The 17,395-nt window shown below is 41.3% G+C and overlaps 1 protein-coding gene across 2 annotated transcripts in view; it reads left to right on the top strand.

Annotated features, from left to right (window-relative positions):
- Positions 1-17,395, top strand: part of LOC134340832 (hepatic and glial cell adhesion molecule-like) — a 65,432-nt gene that overhangs the window by 38,225 nt on the left and 9,812 nt on the right. For both annotated transcript variants that reach the window (XM_063038382.1, XM_063038383.1), the window contains exons 2-5: positions 614-955; positions 4,661-4,942; positions 5,728-5,821; positions 10,645-10,718. In XM_063038382.1, coding sequence (XP_062894452.1) covers positions 614-955; positions 4,661-4,942; positions 5,728-5,821; positions 10,645-10,718 — 792 coding nt within the window. The remainder of the gene's footprint in view (positions 1-613; positions 956-4,660; positions 4,943-5,727; positions 5,822-10,644; positions 10,719-17,395) is intronic.

The raw sequence follows: 17,395 nt of genomic DNA, 5'->3' as shown, positions 1-17,395 counted from the left end.
CTGGTCGGCAATTCACTCTAAAATGCAGCTTCAGGAAGACCATTGATCTGAGCTACATTTTAAATTCAATCTACATTCCATATTCAGATCTGAAGGTTGGTTGCTGTTGAAATTAATATTTGCTATTTACCCTAACTACAGAATATACCCTAACACCACCTCAGCAGTGAGATGCTGGATAGCAGCGCTGGAAGTGGACTTGTTGCATATTGTGTCGCTGCATACTACAGGCACCCAGGGAAGAAGGCATCAGAGGTGGTGCACAGAGATGGTGTGCAGTCCAACAAAAGGTGTAAATAATTGTCTTGGACATTGGTAATGTAGAATACTGCAAATCTGGTTCATTGGTTCATTGGCGAGACTGAAGGCGGAGGAGTTGCGTGGCCTTGGTTGTTGCGCAGACCAGGCCCTTTTCCCGCGGCATTGCCCGCCCAAAGGAGGAGACGCTGGTGGCTGTGTGAAAGAGAGCAAAGGCATGGCAGGCTCACTGGAGTCCATGCTGGGTTGGGGGCTGGCCCTCTCATCAGTGCTGCCCTCTAGTGTTCACTCGCTGGATTTTTGTTGATAATGCTCCTTTCTTATTATTTACATTATTTCTTATTATTGTTTTCAGTGGGAGCAGAGGGCGTGAATATAACAACACAAGCTTACACCACCCATGGTGTTGTGGGAGGCTCGGTCTTACTTTCTATACAGTACACAGCCAGCAGTTCTGAGATTCCTGTTATTCAGTGGCAGTTGAAGAGAGACAAGCCTATCCCTTTGGTCCAGTCCTATGGTACCCGTATCCTGGGCAAGTTACGGCCAGAGTACAAGGATCGTATTGTGGTCTTCCGCAATGGGTCTCTGTTGATCCACAACCTGCAGCCAACCGACGAGGGAATGTATGAAGTTGAGATTGCAATCACGGATGATGCCTCCACCGCAGTGCAAACACTCAATTTAACTGTCGATAGTAAGTAGCCGGCAGACCATTGAAGCAATTATATTCTGATATATATTTAAGTAACGCATACACGAGGAATTCTGCAGATGCTGGAAATTCAAGCAACACACATCAAAGTTGCTGGTGAACGCAGCAGGCCAGGCAGCATCTCTAGGAAGAGGTACAGTCGACGTTTCGGGCCAAGACCCTTCGTCAGGACTAACTGAAAGAAGAGTTAGTAAGAGATTTGAAAGTGGGAGGGGGAGGGGGAGATCCAAAATGATAGGAGAAGACAGGAGGGAGAGGGATGGAGCCAAGAGCTGGACAGGTGATTGGCAAAAGGGATATGAGAGGATCATGGGACAGGAGGCCCGGGGAGAAAGAAAAGGGGAAGGGGGGGAAAACCCAGAGGATGGGCAAGGGGTATAGTGAGAGGGACAGAGGCAGAAAAAGGAGAGAGAGAGAAAGAATGTATAACATCTCAAAGCTCTCTGCTTCTTTTTGGATTCCAGACCTAACCAGTTCTACTGTGCTCCGTCTAGCAGAATTAGTCCTTACTCTTAATAATTTCTCCTTTGGCTCCTCCCACTTCCTTCAAACTAAAGGTGTAGCTATGGGCACCCGTGTGGGCCCTAGCTATCCCTGCCTTTTTGTTGGCTTTGTGGAACAATCTATGTTCCGTGCCTATTCTGATATCTGTCCCCCACTTTCCCTTCACTACATCGACGACTGCATTGGCGCTGCTTCCTGCACGCATGCAGAACTCGTTGACTTTATTAACTTTGCCTCCAACTTTCACCCTGCCCTCAAGTTTACCTGGTCCATTTCTGACACCTCCTTCCCCTTTCTAGATCTTTCTTTCTCTATCTCTGGAGACAGCTTATCTACTGATGTCTACTATAAGCCTACTGACTCTCACAGCTATCTGGACTATTCCTCTTCTCACCCTGTCTCTTGCAAAAATGCCATCCCCTTCTCGCAATTCCTCCGTCTCTGCCGCATCTGCTCTCAGGATGAGGCTTTTCATTCTAGGACGAGGGAGATGTCCTCCTTTTTTAAAGAAAGGGGCTTCCCTTCCTCCACCATCAACTCTGCTCTCAAACGCATCTCCCCCATTTCATGCACATCTGCTCTCACTCCATCCTCCTGCCACCCCACTAGGAATAGGGTTCCCCTTGTCCTCACCTACCACCCCACCAGCCTCCGGGTCCAACATATTATTCTCCGTAACTTCCGCCACCTCCAACGGGATCCCACCACTAAGCACATCTTTCCCTCCCCCCCTCTCTGCTTTCTGCAGGGATCGCTCCCTACGCGACTCCCTTGTCCATTCGTACCCCCCATCCCTCCCCACTGATCTCCCTCCTGGCACTTATGCTTGTAAGCGGAACAAGTGCTACACATGCCCTTACACTTCCTCCCTTAACATCATTCAGGGCCCCAGACAGTCCTTCCAGGTGAGGCGACACTTCACCTGTGAGTCGACTGGGGTGATATACTGCGTCCGGTGCTCCCCATGTGGCCTTCTATATATTGGCAAGATCTGACGCAGACTGGGAGATCATTTCGCTGAACACCAACGCTCTGTCTGCCAGAGAAAGCAGGATCTCGCAGTGGCCACACATTGTAATTCCATGTCCCATTCCCATTCTGATATGTCTATCCACAGCCTCCTCTACTGTAAAGATGAAGCCACGCTCAGGTTGGAGGAACAACACCTTATATTCCGTCTGGGTAGCCTCCAACCTGATGGCATGAACATTGACTTCTCTAACTTCCGTTAATGCCCCACCTCCCCCTCGTACCCCATCCATTATTTATTTATTTATTATTATTCGTGTTTTTTCCCCTCTCTCTCTCCTTTTTCTCCCTCTGTCCCTCTCACTATACCCCTTCCCCATTCTCTGGGTTTCCCCCTCCCCCTTTTCTTTCTACCTGTGCGTCCTGTCCCATGATCCTCTCATATCCCCTTTTGCCAATCACCTGTCCAGCTCTTGGCTCCATCCCTCCCCCTCCTGTCTTCTCCTATCATTTTGGATCTCCCCCTCCCCCTCCCAGTTTCAAATCTCTTACTAGCTCTTCCTTCAGTTAGTCCTGACGAAGGGTCTCGGCCTGAAATGTCGACTGTACCTCTTCCTGTAGATGCTGCCCGGCCTGCTGCGTTCACCAGCAACTTTGATGTGTGTTGCAGGGGTATTTAAGTAAACCTAATTTATTTCCCACAAAAATATAATTTTGCATTCTCCTCCACTTTAATTCTTCTGCTCTTACAAAAGCAGCAAATTGTATTTATCACAGTTTCATGGTCACCAGCAACTTCTGCTAAATATCCATTCTCAATGTATGAGTGTAGGGGACAGTGAGCTTCAGCGAGTATCCAACTTTAGGGAGAGAAAGATCCCTGCCAATGCTGTCCTTATCCAGCTTTTGTTGATCACATGGAAGGGATAGGAAAAATTACTTTCATTTACATGGGGATGGAGATTAGGTCTAAGGTGTTGAAGCCCAAATCCAAGGGCATCCTAGCTAAATGTAATACACCCTAACTCCTTTTTGATTGAATTCTGAAAACTCAGCTGAGTGGAAGCAAAACCTATCATTCTCCTGATCAGAACGGCTCAGACCAGAGCCAGGCAACACTGTGTCACCGAGCCACATAGTTCATTTGTACTCTGTATTCCTGGATGTGTGAGGGAAGGTGTATCACTTCTTGCTTCTAATGGAGTTGTCATTCTCCCTGCTCTAAAATACTGATGTACAGGTATCAGGTAAAAATGAAGTTAGGCTTCTGCAAGAATTGGAGTCCTAATATGCCAAAAGATTTTTGTGTAATGTAACAGCAAAGAGAGCAAGTTGTATCCAGACTCATACTTACCAGCAGTAGTACCTCAACAAATAAACTATGCTCCTGAATTTTAAATACAATATGCCAGCTGTATTGATTTCTGACTCTTTTGACGTTGTAGCTCCCCGATACAAATGAATCAATTAGGGGAAAGTTTGACATCTGCTATGTTCCCAATTTATATTCTGATGTCTTGTTAAATATAATAAAATAACTGTCCTGCCGTAGATTTACTAATCAAGAACCTATCGACCTTTGCTTTAAATATACCCAATGACTTGGCCTCCACAGCTGTCTGTGGCAATGAATTCTACAGATTCACCACCCTCGGGCTGAAGAAATTCCTCCTCAACTGTTCTAAAGAGACATCTGTGTGTTCTGAGGCTGTGCCCTCTGGTCCTGGACTCTCCCACAAAAGGAAGCATCCTCTCCATGTTTATTCTGCCTAGGCCTTTCAGTATTTGGTAGGTTTAAATGAGATCGCCCCTCATTCTTCTAAACTCCAGGGAGTACCAGCCCAGAGCCATCAAATGATCCTCATACACTGACCCTTTCATTCCCAAGATTATTCCTGTAAACCTCCTCTAAACCCTCTCCAATGCCGACACATCCTTTTTCCTGGCCAGTTTTTTAGCTGCCACCCACTGAGTTATTGGACTCATTTAAAATTCTGCTGCCAGAATCCACTAAGCCCCATTCACTCATCACGCAAGTGCAACTACACCACCAGTTTCCCCACCCAGTACCAATTAGTTTCTAACTTTGCCTCTGACTAATTATGCTCCCCAAAAGATTGTATAATTGCAAGCTGTTATTGTTGTTGTTGTATGGGACACTCTGTGTTTTACAGCCTTGTGCCCATTGTCTGTTTTCTACCTTGGATTATCCAGTCCCTGTGACGAAGCCCGTGGTGGTCTTATCATCCTCCACAGTTTTGGAACTGAGTGAATACGTAACATTAAACTGTTCACATGAAAATGGAACAAAACCAATATATACATGGCTGAAAGGAGGAAAACCCCTAGAAAGTGATGAAAGGTTCTCCTTGTCCAGCGATCAGAAAATACTGACCATCTCACAGATCCACGTAACTGATGATGACATTTACAGCTGCGCCGTGGAGAATCCAATCAGCAGCTCTCGAAGCACGCCGGTCAAACTGACTGTGTACAGTAAGTACAAAAGCAATATTTAGAGGAACACTCAGGATCGACAGGACACAATCTGAGAAACTGGGAGGATATATAGATGGATAGTATGGATAACAAAATGAAAATATGCTGACATTTATAAAAGCATGTCAAATATCATAGCTTTTCAGTATTGCCAAAAGACAATTAGCTCAGAAGCATTTAAGGGTAGATAATAGTCATGGACTATACAGCATGGGCACAAGCTGTTCAGTTCACCACATCCACATCAGCCAGGGACAGCCACTCGTATTAATCTCACCTTCTAGTGCTGAATCCTGAACTGATTCTTAAGAGCAACTATATAAGGCCTTGGCCAGATCAAACCTGAATTCCTTGTACATTCAACAACATTGTGGGTATGCCCACACCTCCAGGACTAGCTCACCATCGCATTCCCAAGGGCAAATAGGGATGGGGCAATTAAGTGCTGGCTCAGCCTGAAAAGCCCACATCCCTTGAATAGATAAAAAAGGTCATAAGAAAGATGAAGTTAGAAGAATTCATTTTAATGATGAGAGTGATTAGAATCGGGAATGGCCAGCAAGGAATGGTTTTAGATACAGAAAATTTGAAGCATTTCATATGAATATCATGAATGTAATTGAGGCAAAAATAGATAATACTTTTACAGTGCACATCAGGAAGTATGTCCTCTTCCAGAACAGTAATTCCTTTGTAATGTTCTTCTATTTGTAGTTAAGATGGTTTCAACTATAATTCAGAAGCATGAAGTACAAATAATGATGTGTTTGTGTTTCTTATAGGGCGGAGTTCTTTGTACATTATCCTTTCTACAGGAGGCATTTTCATTCTGGTAACCTTGGTTACTGTGTGTGCTTGCTGGAAACCATCAAAAAAGTAAGACTTATTTGAGGTTCCTGCTTTTATGTTTTTCTCTGCCTGTTTCTGTGCTTACAGAATGATTCATTAGAAAGAAGTGTGAGTGTAGTGATTATGCTACTGAGTTAGTAACCTGAATTCAAATCCTGCATAGGCAGATGGAGAATTCTAATTAAGTTAAGAATATGGAAATAAAAATATATATAAATATTGCATTACTTCAACTTGTTCTTTCAGAGCAAGAAACCTACTCATAGAATCATACACCACAGAAAAGGGCCCTTTGGTCCACCTCATCCATGCCAAATACCAGGGGTGATTGATAAGGTCGTGGCCTAAGGTAGAAGGAGATGAGTTATTAACTTCAAACTTTCTGCATAATCACTCAAAGAGTTGAACTGCATGTGCATGTAACGAGAGCTGTATAACTCATCTTCTATCAATCACCCATCTGTGGACACTTTCTGGAGGTCCAAGATCCATATGCTCCATGACTGTTGGGCTAAATGTGTAAATGTAGGAGGGGATTATGTTGAAAAATAAATGTGCTACGTTTTCTAAAATTGACTCCTTCTACCTTAGGCCACAAACTTATCAATCACCCCTCATATGATGCCTACCTATGCTAATCCCATTTGCCCATATTAGGCCCTTATACCTCTATGCCTTTCCCATCCAACTACCTGTCCAAATGGTTTCATTTAAAACAACTTCAGCTGTTCTTTTAAATGAAACCAGTCCCACTTTGCAGTGTTTGTTTCTTAACAGTCTCACGAAAACATAAAAAATAGGCCATCTGATTCCTTAAGTCTGCTCTATCATTCATCAAGATCACTGCTGATTTTTTTTTACCTCATTGCTTCATTCCCTTGTCCCTTGATTCCCTTTATGTCTGGAAATCTATGGATCTCTTTGTTTTGAACAAACTCAACATCTGAGTACACCACTCTCCAGCATACAGAATTCCAAAGATTCATCACAATTTGGGTGAAGTAGTTCCTCCTCATCTCAGTCTTGAGTGACCACCCCCCCACCCCCCAAGTCTGAGACCTGTGACTCTGCTTCTGAACTCTCCAGCCAGGGAGCACAGGGAACACACTTTCCCTGCATCCGTCCTGTCATAATGTACAAGAACTTTCCAAGTTTTGATGAGATAGCCACTCATCCTTCTGAACTACAGAGTATATACACCTAGTCCTCTGAATCTCTCCTCATATGACAAACCCAACATCCTTGGAACTCACTTAGTGAATCTTCACTGCACTCCCCCACCATGCCAAGTACATTCTGAGGTAAGGAGACCAGAACATTATGCAGACTCTATGTATAGTTCAACCACAGATCTATACAAATGTAGTAAAACCTATGTTATTATTTTAAGAGGATTTAAAAGCAGAGATAAGGAAATTTTACAACATGTATAATATACTCTTTGCCTTCATAATCACTTGCTGGCTTTCAGTGACTCATTAATATCTAAGTGACACCTGGTTTTCTTTGAACATCAACATAACCAATCTCACCATTTAAAAAATGCTCTTCTTTTCTGTTTCTCATGAGGTTTTCTCATAAGGTACCCAGTTGTATCAAACTATTGGAGAATCACTTTCTCACGGCATTTAAGGTGAGCAGTATTTGCCACTACTGCCGGCAACTGTGTGCTATGAAGTGAACTACTTGAGAGTCACTTTTCTACATGTATAGATATCAACAGCTTCATCAGACATATGGCAAAGTAGAATTTGATTCAGTTTTAGATTCAGATTAGTGTATTGTCATATACACCAAAATGCAATAGAATTCCTAGCTGGTGTGAAGCTCATTTAGAGATTCAGGTTGAAAACCCTTTATCAGGTGAAGTGTCTTCAATCTGAAATGCACATCTGTCTGTGCACAGTTTTTAAGAATGCATGGCTTTTGAAGCTAGATTGGTAAATGAGAATTTATATTCCATTCAACATAGTTTTTCACCTCTAGCTGTCTGGGGCAATTCCTGTATGAAACCCTAAGCTCACAGTTTGTGTTAAGTTTGGAGATAATGTGTTCTTGTTGGAGTAATTTACCTATCTATCATAAGAGCTACATTAAGTTCAGTACTGCAGCTAACTCCAGTCTGTGAGTCAGTAATATTTCAGTTTAATGTTTGTTTTCCTATGCATGTCTACATTTCTACATAATGTAATATTTTGAAATTTGCTGATGGCATAAAACTGGGCGATATTATGAGATGGGAAGAGGACCCAAAGAGATTTCAAACAATTTATTCAAGTTGGTTAGCTGAGCAAATACAAGGGAAATGCAATATTACATGATAATGGCTAGACCTCATTCCTAGTATCAGTGACTGATCTCAGATGTCAGATATATCTCACGTGATCTGGAGTGTACTGATCATTTATATCCTGATCTCATCAGTAGTTTGTGGCTTACATTTTTACGGTGTTTTTTAAGACTGTGTACGAGGAAAGATTGAGTTGACTAGGCCTGTATTCTTTAGAGTTTAGAAGACTGACAGGGAAACTTTTTGAAACATACAAAATTTTGACAGGGCTAGACAGACAGGATGTTGCCTCTGGCTAGGACCAAGGCGGGGTTGGTGGTTCTAGAATGAGGGGTCAAGTCTCAAGAAAATGAGTGAAGCATTTAAAATTGAGATGAGAAATATCTTCACTCAGAGGGGGTGAACATCTGAATTCTCTACTACAGAGGCAGTTGAGGTCGTCACTGAATACAGTATATGTAAGAAGTGGATAGATTTCCAGACACAGGAGGCTCCAAGGATTTGAGAAAGGATAGAAATGTAGTATTAGTCACTGTATTGAATGTGAAGCAGCCAGGAAGAGCTGAATAGCTATCCCTATTCATATTTCCTATGATTATATGTTTTTTTCACCTGACTACTGATAAGTGACTGCCACATATAGCAGCTCTTGGGTTCTTCATTCTTCTTTATGGATTTATACTTTAACACAACAAAGTCCCATTACTGGATTCCCTATAGAGTTCACGTTTTCTCTTTATGAGAAATCATGTGAAAAAAAGTTGTTTGCACAATGCCCAAAAACCGACATTGTGCGGCCAAAAATCGCTTTAGTGCAACATTAATCACATTATTTTGCAGACAGTTCTGCATAAGTTAACACCACATGTTAACAATGAAGGACTTCTTGGCATAAGGAATTTGCATACCCTTATGCTGTTTTCTTCTTGTCCATCTGACTCAAATGACATCAACAGTATAATAAAGCTTAAGATTGATTCCTGGTGAAATTTTCAACCATGTTGGTCTGAAGCATGACTTTTCCTGTTCTCTCACAGAATAAAACAACTTTTAATTACACAGAAGGCTCAAACTGAGTGTTATTTAAAAGGCTGGGCATTGGGCCAAATAAACTGCAAGTAGACTGACCCAGAATGGAATACTAGTCAACATAACCCCCAGGTGATTTCAACAATTTGTACCTTGGTACAAAGAAGCGCCAGAAGAAATTCTGCAGAAAGAAAAGTGTTTTTTTTCTGCTTTAGATTAGAAATTACCACTAAAAAAGAGAAAGATCTCTGATAAGAAATGCCTTCATGGCAGGAAGTTGCCATGGTAGTGTCTGTAAAAGCATCATTGCTTTCCCTGAATGCTTGCACTTTAAGAGGAGCTTTACTGGAGTCAAATACCCTTCTAATTGGCTTGAGTGGCAAGAGAGAGCCTTTCTTGATTTCTCAATGCCAAAATGTTGCATTGCAGAAGTACCTCTCACTGTACCATAAATATATGCCACACATGCAGCCTGACAGGAGGATCCTATGACACTGTAGGAGAAAGAGCATTGGTATTCCTCCTGATAGACAAACCAGTATTCAACCCTCATCATACAAACTCCTTCAAGCAGTAATGATATACTAAACAAATAATCTGCTTATTGATAACAATTACCTTGAACAGAAAGTCCTACAAGGAGTAATGGATATGGCCCGGTCCATCACGGTAAAGCCCACTCCATCATTGAGCACATCTACACAGAGTACTGCTGCAGGAAAGCAGCATCCATCACCAAAGACCCCATCACCCAGGCCATGCTCTCTTCTCACAGTTGCCATCAGGAAGGAAGAAGGAACAGGAGTCTTAGGACTCTCACCATCAGGAACAGTTATTACCCCTCAACCATCAGAGTCCTGAACCAGTGGCAATAACTTCACTTAACTTCATCTCTGAACCGGTGGAATCACTTTCAAGGACTTTTCATCTCACGTTCTTGATATTTATCACTTACTTATTTATTATTATATATTTTTCTTTTGTATTTGCACAGTTTCTTGACTTTTGTACATTGTTTGTCTGTCTGTCCTGTTGGGTGCAATCTATTGTGCTTCTTGGATTGACTGAGCATGCCCGAAAGAAAATGAATCTCAGGTTGTATATTGTGACATATATGTAATTTGATAATAAATTTACTTTGAATTTTGAGCTTGATCTAGTTTTTGTACCTTTGCTATTTGCAGAAGCTTGCAATGCACATTGGCCAGGTGCTTCCAGCATCACAACAATGCTTATATTTAGAAACACAAGAGATTCTGCAGATGCTGGAAATCCAGGGTAACATACACAAAATGCTGCAGGAACTCAGCAGGTCAGGCAGTACCTATGGAAAGGAATAAACAGTTGACATTTTGGGCCGAGAGCCTTCATCAGGCCTTATACAGTATTTAGAGCACTTCATTGGTTATAAACTATTTTGTGGCAATCTGAAATTGTGAAAACCACATGGGAGCAATTCACCATAAAATGCATAAAAATCAACATGAAAGACTGTCCCCTTGAAGCCTCACTATTTTTCTTGTTTATTAAGAAATAAAAGAAAAGGAGAAAAAGAGGGATCCCAAGATCCTACAGAGCAAAACGAAGAACAAGCCAAGCATGAAGGTACAGTGTATCTAAAGTGTGGAGTGTTGGTTATAGGTTGTGGAATGCAAGCCTCTTTTTCTTAACACGGCAAAGTTGGTAGGATGGTTATAAAACATTGTACTGAGCAGATTGCTTTGTCTTTCTGGTAAAGGGTGTAGATGGAAGAAGATTTGGAATATTAAAGCATGGAGGACAGAAGATTAGATGGATTACAACATTCTTTTTGATTTCAGCATAAGCACCTTGATACAAATTGACATCTTAATTCAGTGTATCGAAAAGAATGACTGTTGTGGTGCAGAAGCACATTTCCCTAACACACTGACACAAGGGAATGTTTTCTTCTGGAGACTGCTCTGAATATTCTCAAAGCACAGCAGAGAGAACTCGAATTGATTGCCTGCATAATAATTTAATTGGATTTCTTGATACAAAAATGAACATAGATCTGGAATTTTTATCTCCTAGAGCAATGATTTTATGTACAGTGCAGTGGAATTTTTAAAAAACTGCAAAGCAATAAAAAGATTTGGTTAGACTACACCTGAAATATGTAAGCAGTTTTAAGGACCAAACCTTCGGAAAACATACATTGCTGCGAAGGAGTGCAAAATAGGTTTACCATGATGATAACTGGACCAAGCATTAAATTACAAGGAAAGATTAGACAAACTAGAGTTGTATGACCTGGAGTTTAAAATGTTATCTAATATATATAAAAAAGAGAGCTAAAGGGATGGATAAAAATAAATTATTTCAATTTGTTGAACAGACGAAGGGTAGGAGGTCATACACTAAAAATTAGATTTACGCCTTTCAGGAGCGATTTTAGGAATTTCTTAAATGCTCAATGTGATTCAGGTTTAGAACTCCCTTTCACAATTGGCAGTGCCAGGCCCATTGATAATTTTAAATTTGATATTGATATATTTTTGCTAACTAAAGTTACTTAAGGATATGAAGAAATATCAGGTATGTAGAATTGGGTTATATATCAGACAAAATTTCATCAAGTGACTGAACTAGCTCAAAAGGCTAATTTTGATGTTCTGTTCCTAACGCTATCACTTGCATCCCAACAATCCCTTAATCAGGCCTCACACTTGACAGTACCATGATCAACTGTGCCCACATAGACTGTGGGCTGTGCACCTACACACTTAGTAACCAATACATTTCTCTTTATTGGTGCACAATCATAGAAACATAGAAACATAGAAAATAGGTGCCGGAGTAGGCCATTCGGCCCTTCGAGCCTGCACCGCCATTTATTATGATCATGGCTGATCATCCAACTCAGAACCCCGTCCCAGCCTTAGGCAGCTCCAATTAACTGGTAGGGACAGGTATGGTCACATGACCTGTCACCTGGCCTTGGTCATAACTGGAATTATCGTTGTGTTGTCCATGGACACAGGCATAATCATGTTAGATACAGAATAGTGTCCTTAGAATTAATCTTCTTTTCCACATACCACTTAGCCCGTAATCACTTCTGATTCACATGCTGCTAATGGAACAAGCAAGCAGCTCTCTGCAGCTTTTCTCTCACCACAGCCTACTTCTGTGCTCCTTTCCTTTCAGAGGGCCAAGAATCTGACCAGGTGATATAGAATACAAGTACACACTGCCACTCAATTTAATACTCACAGATAGTAGTTCAGAATCTTAGCTACTTAAAGACCAGATTTACATGTGTACTCCAAGTATGAAGTGCCTACAGGCAAGGCAAGGTGAAAGAGTAGTGCAGGTACCAAATCCCTGGATGATTTAATTTAAGGAAGATAGAGATATATTATTGGGACATCATAAAATTTTTTGCACAATGAAATTGGTGCATTGACAGTTCCACCAAAAGTTTATGTGCAGTGTAAAGAAGCTTAGAGGCATCTTGACAAACCTAGCATCAGCCTTTGAATAGAGTTTAGAACCCAACCTTTTTTTTAATAGGGGTAGGCAGCTCCATTAACACACTTGTGGACCCAATTAAAAATGTAGATCTGGTAACCAATATCTCCACCTAGTTCAGCACAGACAGCGCAATCCAGAATTATGATGCTGCAATGGAGGCTCAAGTCTCTATCAAGCAAGTTCAGACTGTCATGGTAGTTCTGCAATGTATTCCCTGAATAATCACCAGCATTACAAGAGCACTAACCTTGGGGAGTGGCATTGAATTCAAAAAATACAAATTTGCTGTCCTCTCTTATGACAATAGCAATTATGATCGCTGCATTTCCATTTTGCTGGTTCTTTGATGTTGTCTGATAGACCACAGTCTACAGGACTTCAGAGATCAGATATGAACATAGTTGATTTTCAGGGCCATCTGCAGATGTGTGAGTCAGAAGCTTTCTACAGCAGACATTCGGGTAGCATTTGGAACAGGCTAAGACATTAAAGGATTACACAAGGATAATCATTTGCTATTTCTATGTAATTTTGTATGCTTCAATTTATAAATTTTGTTTTAAAATATTTTTTAGAAAAATGTTATCTTTGCACTGTGGCTGAGAAAAGATGGAAAGTGTAGTGGACTGGGCAATTCAGATTGCATTTACTGGTAGTGCAATTGAATGAGTTTGAGTTTGTCACAGGCAGACTGGATCAAAAGAGCAATGAAGGTAGATAAGTCACCTGGACCAGATGGTCTACACCTTAGGATTCTGAAAGAGGTGGCTGAAGAGATTGTGGAAGTATTAGTAATGATCTGTCAAGAATCAATAAATTCTGCCATGGTTCCAGAGGACTGGAAAATTGCAAATGTCACTCCACTCTTCAAGAAGGGAAGGAGGCAGAAGAAAGGAAATCATAGGCCAGTTACTCTGACCTTAGTAGTTGGGAAGATGTTGGAGTTGATTGTTAAGGATGTGATTTCAGGGTTCTTGGAGACACATGATAAAATAGGCCAAAGTCAGCATGGTTTCCTTAAGGGAAAATTTTGCCAGACAAATTTGATGGAATTCTTTGAAGAAATAACAAGCAGGATAGACAAAGAAGAATCAGTGGATGTTATGTATTTAGATTTTCAGAAGGCCTTTGACAAGGTGCCACACATGAGGCTGCTTAACAAGTTAAGGATCCATGGTATTACAGGAAAGATACTAACATGGATAGAGCATTGGCTGATTGGTAGGAGACAATCAGTGGAAATAAAGGGAGCCTTTTCTGGTTGGCTGCCAGTGACCAGAAGGGGTCTGTATTGGAACCGCATCCTTTTACGTTATATGTCAATGATCTAGATGACAAAATTGATGGTTTGGTGGCCATTTGCAGATGATATGAAGAGGGGTGGAGGGATAGGTAGTGTTGAGGTAGCAGAGAGGCTACAGTAGGACTTAGACAGATGAGGGAAATGGGCAAAGAAGTGGCAGATGGAATACAGTGTCAGGAAGTGTATGGTGTTGAACTTTGGTTGAAGAAATAAAAGCACAGATTATTTTCTAAATGGGGAGAAAATGCAAAAATCTGAGGTGCAAAGGGACTTGGGAGTCCTCATGCAGGATTCCCTAAAGGTTAATTTGCAGGTTGAGTCGGTGGTGAGGAAGGCAACTTCAACGTTAGCATTCATTTCAAGAGAACTAGAATATAAAAGCAAAGATGTAATGTTGAGGCTTTATAAGGGGCTGGTGAGGCCTGACGTAGTATTGTGAGCAGTTGTGGGCTACTTTTCTAGTAGCAGATGTGCTGACGTTGGGGAAGGTTCAAAGGAGGTTCATGAAAATGATTCAGGGATTGAAAGGCTGATCATATGAGGACTATTTGTTGGCTCTAGACCTGTACTTGTTGGAATTCAGAAGAATAAAAGGGGATCTCATTGAAAGCTATCGAATGTTGAAAGGCCTCAGTGGAGTGGATGTGGAGAGGATGTTTCCTATGGTGGGGCAATCTAAGACCAGAAGACACAGACTCAGAATAGAGGGGTATTCTTTTAAAATGGAAATAAGGAATTTCTTTAGCCAGAGGTGAACCACAGGTGAATCTGTGGAATTTGTTGTCACAGACAGCTGTGGAGGCCAAGTCATTGGGTATATTTAAGGCAGAGGTTGATAGATTCTTGATTAGTCAGACAAGAAAGGATACAGGGAAAAAGCAGGAGATTGGGGCTGAGAAGGAAATGGGTCAGCCATGTCAATGGACCAGATGGCCTAATTCAGTTTCTATATCTTATGGTCTATAAGGAGGCCTCATCCTCCTTCTCATTTTCCTCTTGTTGAATAGACTAAATCTATAATAGCATGGATTACATATTAAAACAACCAAAAGCCATGATACCCATTCTGCCGTATGCTACAGGTGTCCTCCAAAGGCATCTTGGCGGTGAAATTATTATACAACAAAGTAGATAATACTAGAAACAATCATCGGGTTAGTCACCACCTGAGGAGAGAGAAACAATTGACTTTTCATCAGAACGGCAGAGTTATTATTGTAAAGAATATTCTGATCTATGGTTTTTATTGTATGCACGTGTGAACTGTGTATTAGCAATTTCATCCTCCGGTCTCGCTTACAGCCCAGTAGACAACCTTTAATCGGTCACAATAGCTTCACTGCAGATGAATCAGTGGACTGACAGAAAATTAAGATATCATGATAATTGCCAGGAAATGGCTCTGTTCAGCGTGGTAAATTGTGCGTTGTCGCAACCCAGGTGGGCATTGAGAGTGTGAGATCCCTTTCTGACATGGTGCATCTCAGAGCCAAATACCATGTGTACACTTAAAGTTACTTGTAAAGTGAACTGGAATCCTTATGAAGTCATGTGCTTACTGCTTCTTGACGAGAGAGGATGACATGTTAGATCTCCTTAAAACAGAGCTCCACTGTCCTCCCTCATGCAGAAGTAGATGGAAAACGGTGAGGTGTTGCAAATATTTCCACCTTTAATCAGGTAACCTTGACATAGACAGACTGGACAGTAAGTGTTAAGTCATACAGTACTTCATTGTGCAAGGATTAGAGTGACACAGTTTCCTCTGGGTGCTCCAGTTTCCCTCCAAAAATATGTGGGTTGGTATGTTAATTGACCACTATAGATTGCTCCTGGTGTATTGATGAGTGATAGAATCTGGGTGCAGTTGACAGGAATATGAGGAGGATAAAATGGGTAAGCATAGGATTGTATAAAAATGAGCATTTGATGATCAATGCAGACTTAATGAGCCAAAGGATCTGTTTCTCTTTATGACTCTGATAGTATCTCTCATGGGCCATAATTTGCATGTGGTTGACAGACTTTGTCATGCAGTCCTCCAAGGTGGCTGGACCAGGTGACAGATTTTATGGAAGATGTCCTTACTAAAGTTCAGACATTTCACAAACTTATTTGAAAATGATCAGTTTTCTTCAATTTCTTTTTGTGCGACTGAATATAAAATCCCAGAATTTGATGTTTGATTGGTATGGTATCAGAATCAGAATTAGAATCAGGTTTGTTGTCATGGGCACATGTTGTGAAAGGTATTAACATACCTTTTGTATGTTGTGAGAGGTGTTAACCAATATCCCCTCTTCTCATTGCCTTCACAGTGCATTCCTGGAGGATTTCCTGATACCTTGCAGAGACAGGATTACTCTTCTTTGTATTACCTCCTCCTGTGGTGTCAAGCGGTGTCAGAAAATCACAGAATTCATATAGCGCCAGACATAATTGTTTCTCAGATCAGCTTCTCTTATAGACAACTCTGAATCTGTGACTCATGCCTACACCTACTATAGCAGCAGTGTACCTACTTATTAGGAGTTGTAGACTGGTTTAAGTTGCTAGCTACTCACAGTATTGCTTCCTTATCTAGGACTTGCGCCCAATAGGCATCACATCATACAGGTATCACAAATTAAAGTTCTTTCTAAGTTACCTCTCATTTGTTTGTGTTTGATTCTAGTTTAAAAAGCCTCAGCTGTCATCTAGTGTTAGAAATAGAATATTACAAGATTTAAGATGGGATTAGCACATTGAAAGTAATTTTCTTCTTCTGAGAATCAGAATCACTTTATTGCCAGCACGTGATTGTGATTTGGCGCCAAGCAAAAAACACAAGCCGATACCACAACAGACAACACAATAGCAACCAATAATTTACAAGACAATAGCGCAAACAGCCATAAGCAATCAACAATTAGCATAACGGTCACATGCGCAAATGTCAATAATCAAACTTAAATGTATGTGAAGATATGAACGGAATAAATAGTTGTCAACAGAACAAGGAGAGCAGGGAAGAACAATTAAATGATGTTGTACAGGGACAGTTAGGGTATTACACCTGAGTGGGTTTTGTTGTGAAGCTGGATAGCTACAGGAAAGAAGCTTTGGAGATGATGTGTAGCCCTGGTAGTGATGGACCTGATGGCAATTGGTGAATAGGTGACAGCAGTAATATTTCCAGCTCTTTTCTTTGCTCTGGCAATGAACAGGACTTTTAATGTCAGTAGCTGGCAGCCAATGATCTTCTCCACTGAGTGGACCACTCGTTCGCCCTGGACTTGGAGAGGGAGGAGCCGGCAGGGAAGCAAACAGTGATAGAGGTGGTCACAGCACTCTCAACGATGGCTGAGTAAAAATTCATCAGGATACACCGTGAGATGTTAAGTATCCTAAACTGGCGTAGGAAGAACAATCTCTGCTGGGCTTTCCCAGTGATGAGCGTAACATGAGCGTCCCACTTCAGTGTGTTTGTAATGGTAGTCCC

This window comes from Mobula hypostoma, chromosome X2 (genome assembly GCF_963921235.1).
Source record: "Mobula hypostoma chromosome X2, sMobHyp1.1, whole genome shotgun sequence".
NCBI classification, from domain to species: Eukaryota; Metazoa; Chordata; class Chondrichthyes; order Myliobatiformes; family Myliobatidae; genus Mobula; species Mobula hypostoma.
Note: the sequence above shows the minus strand (reverse complement) of the source record. Positions and strands in the feature narration are given on the sequence as shown.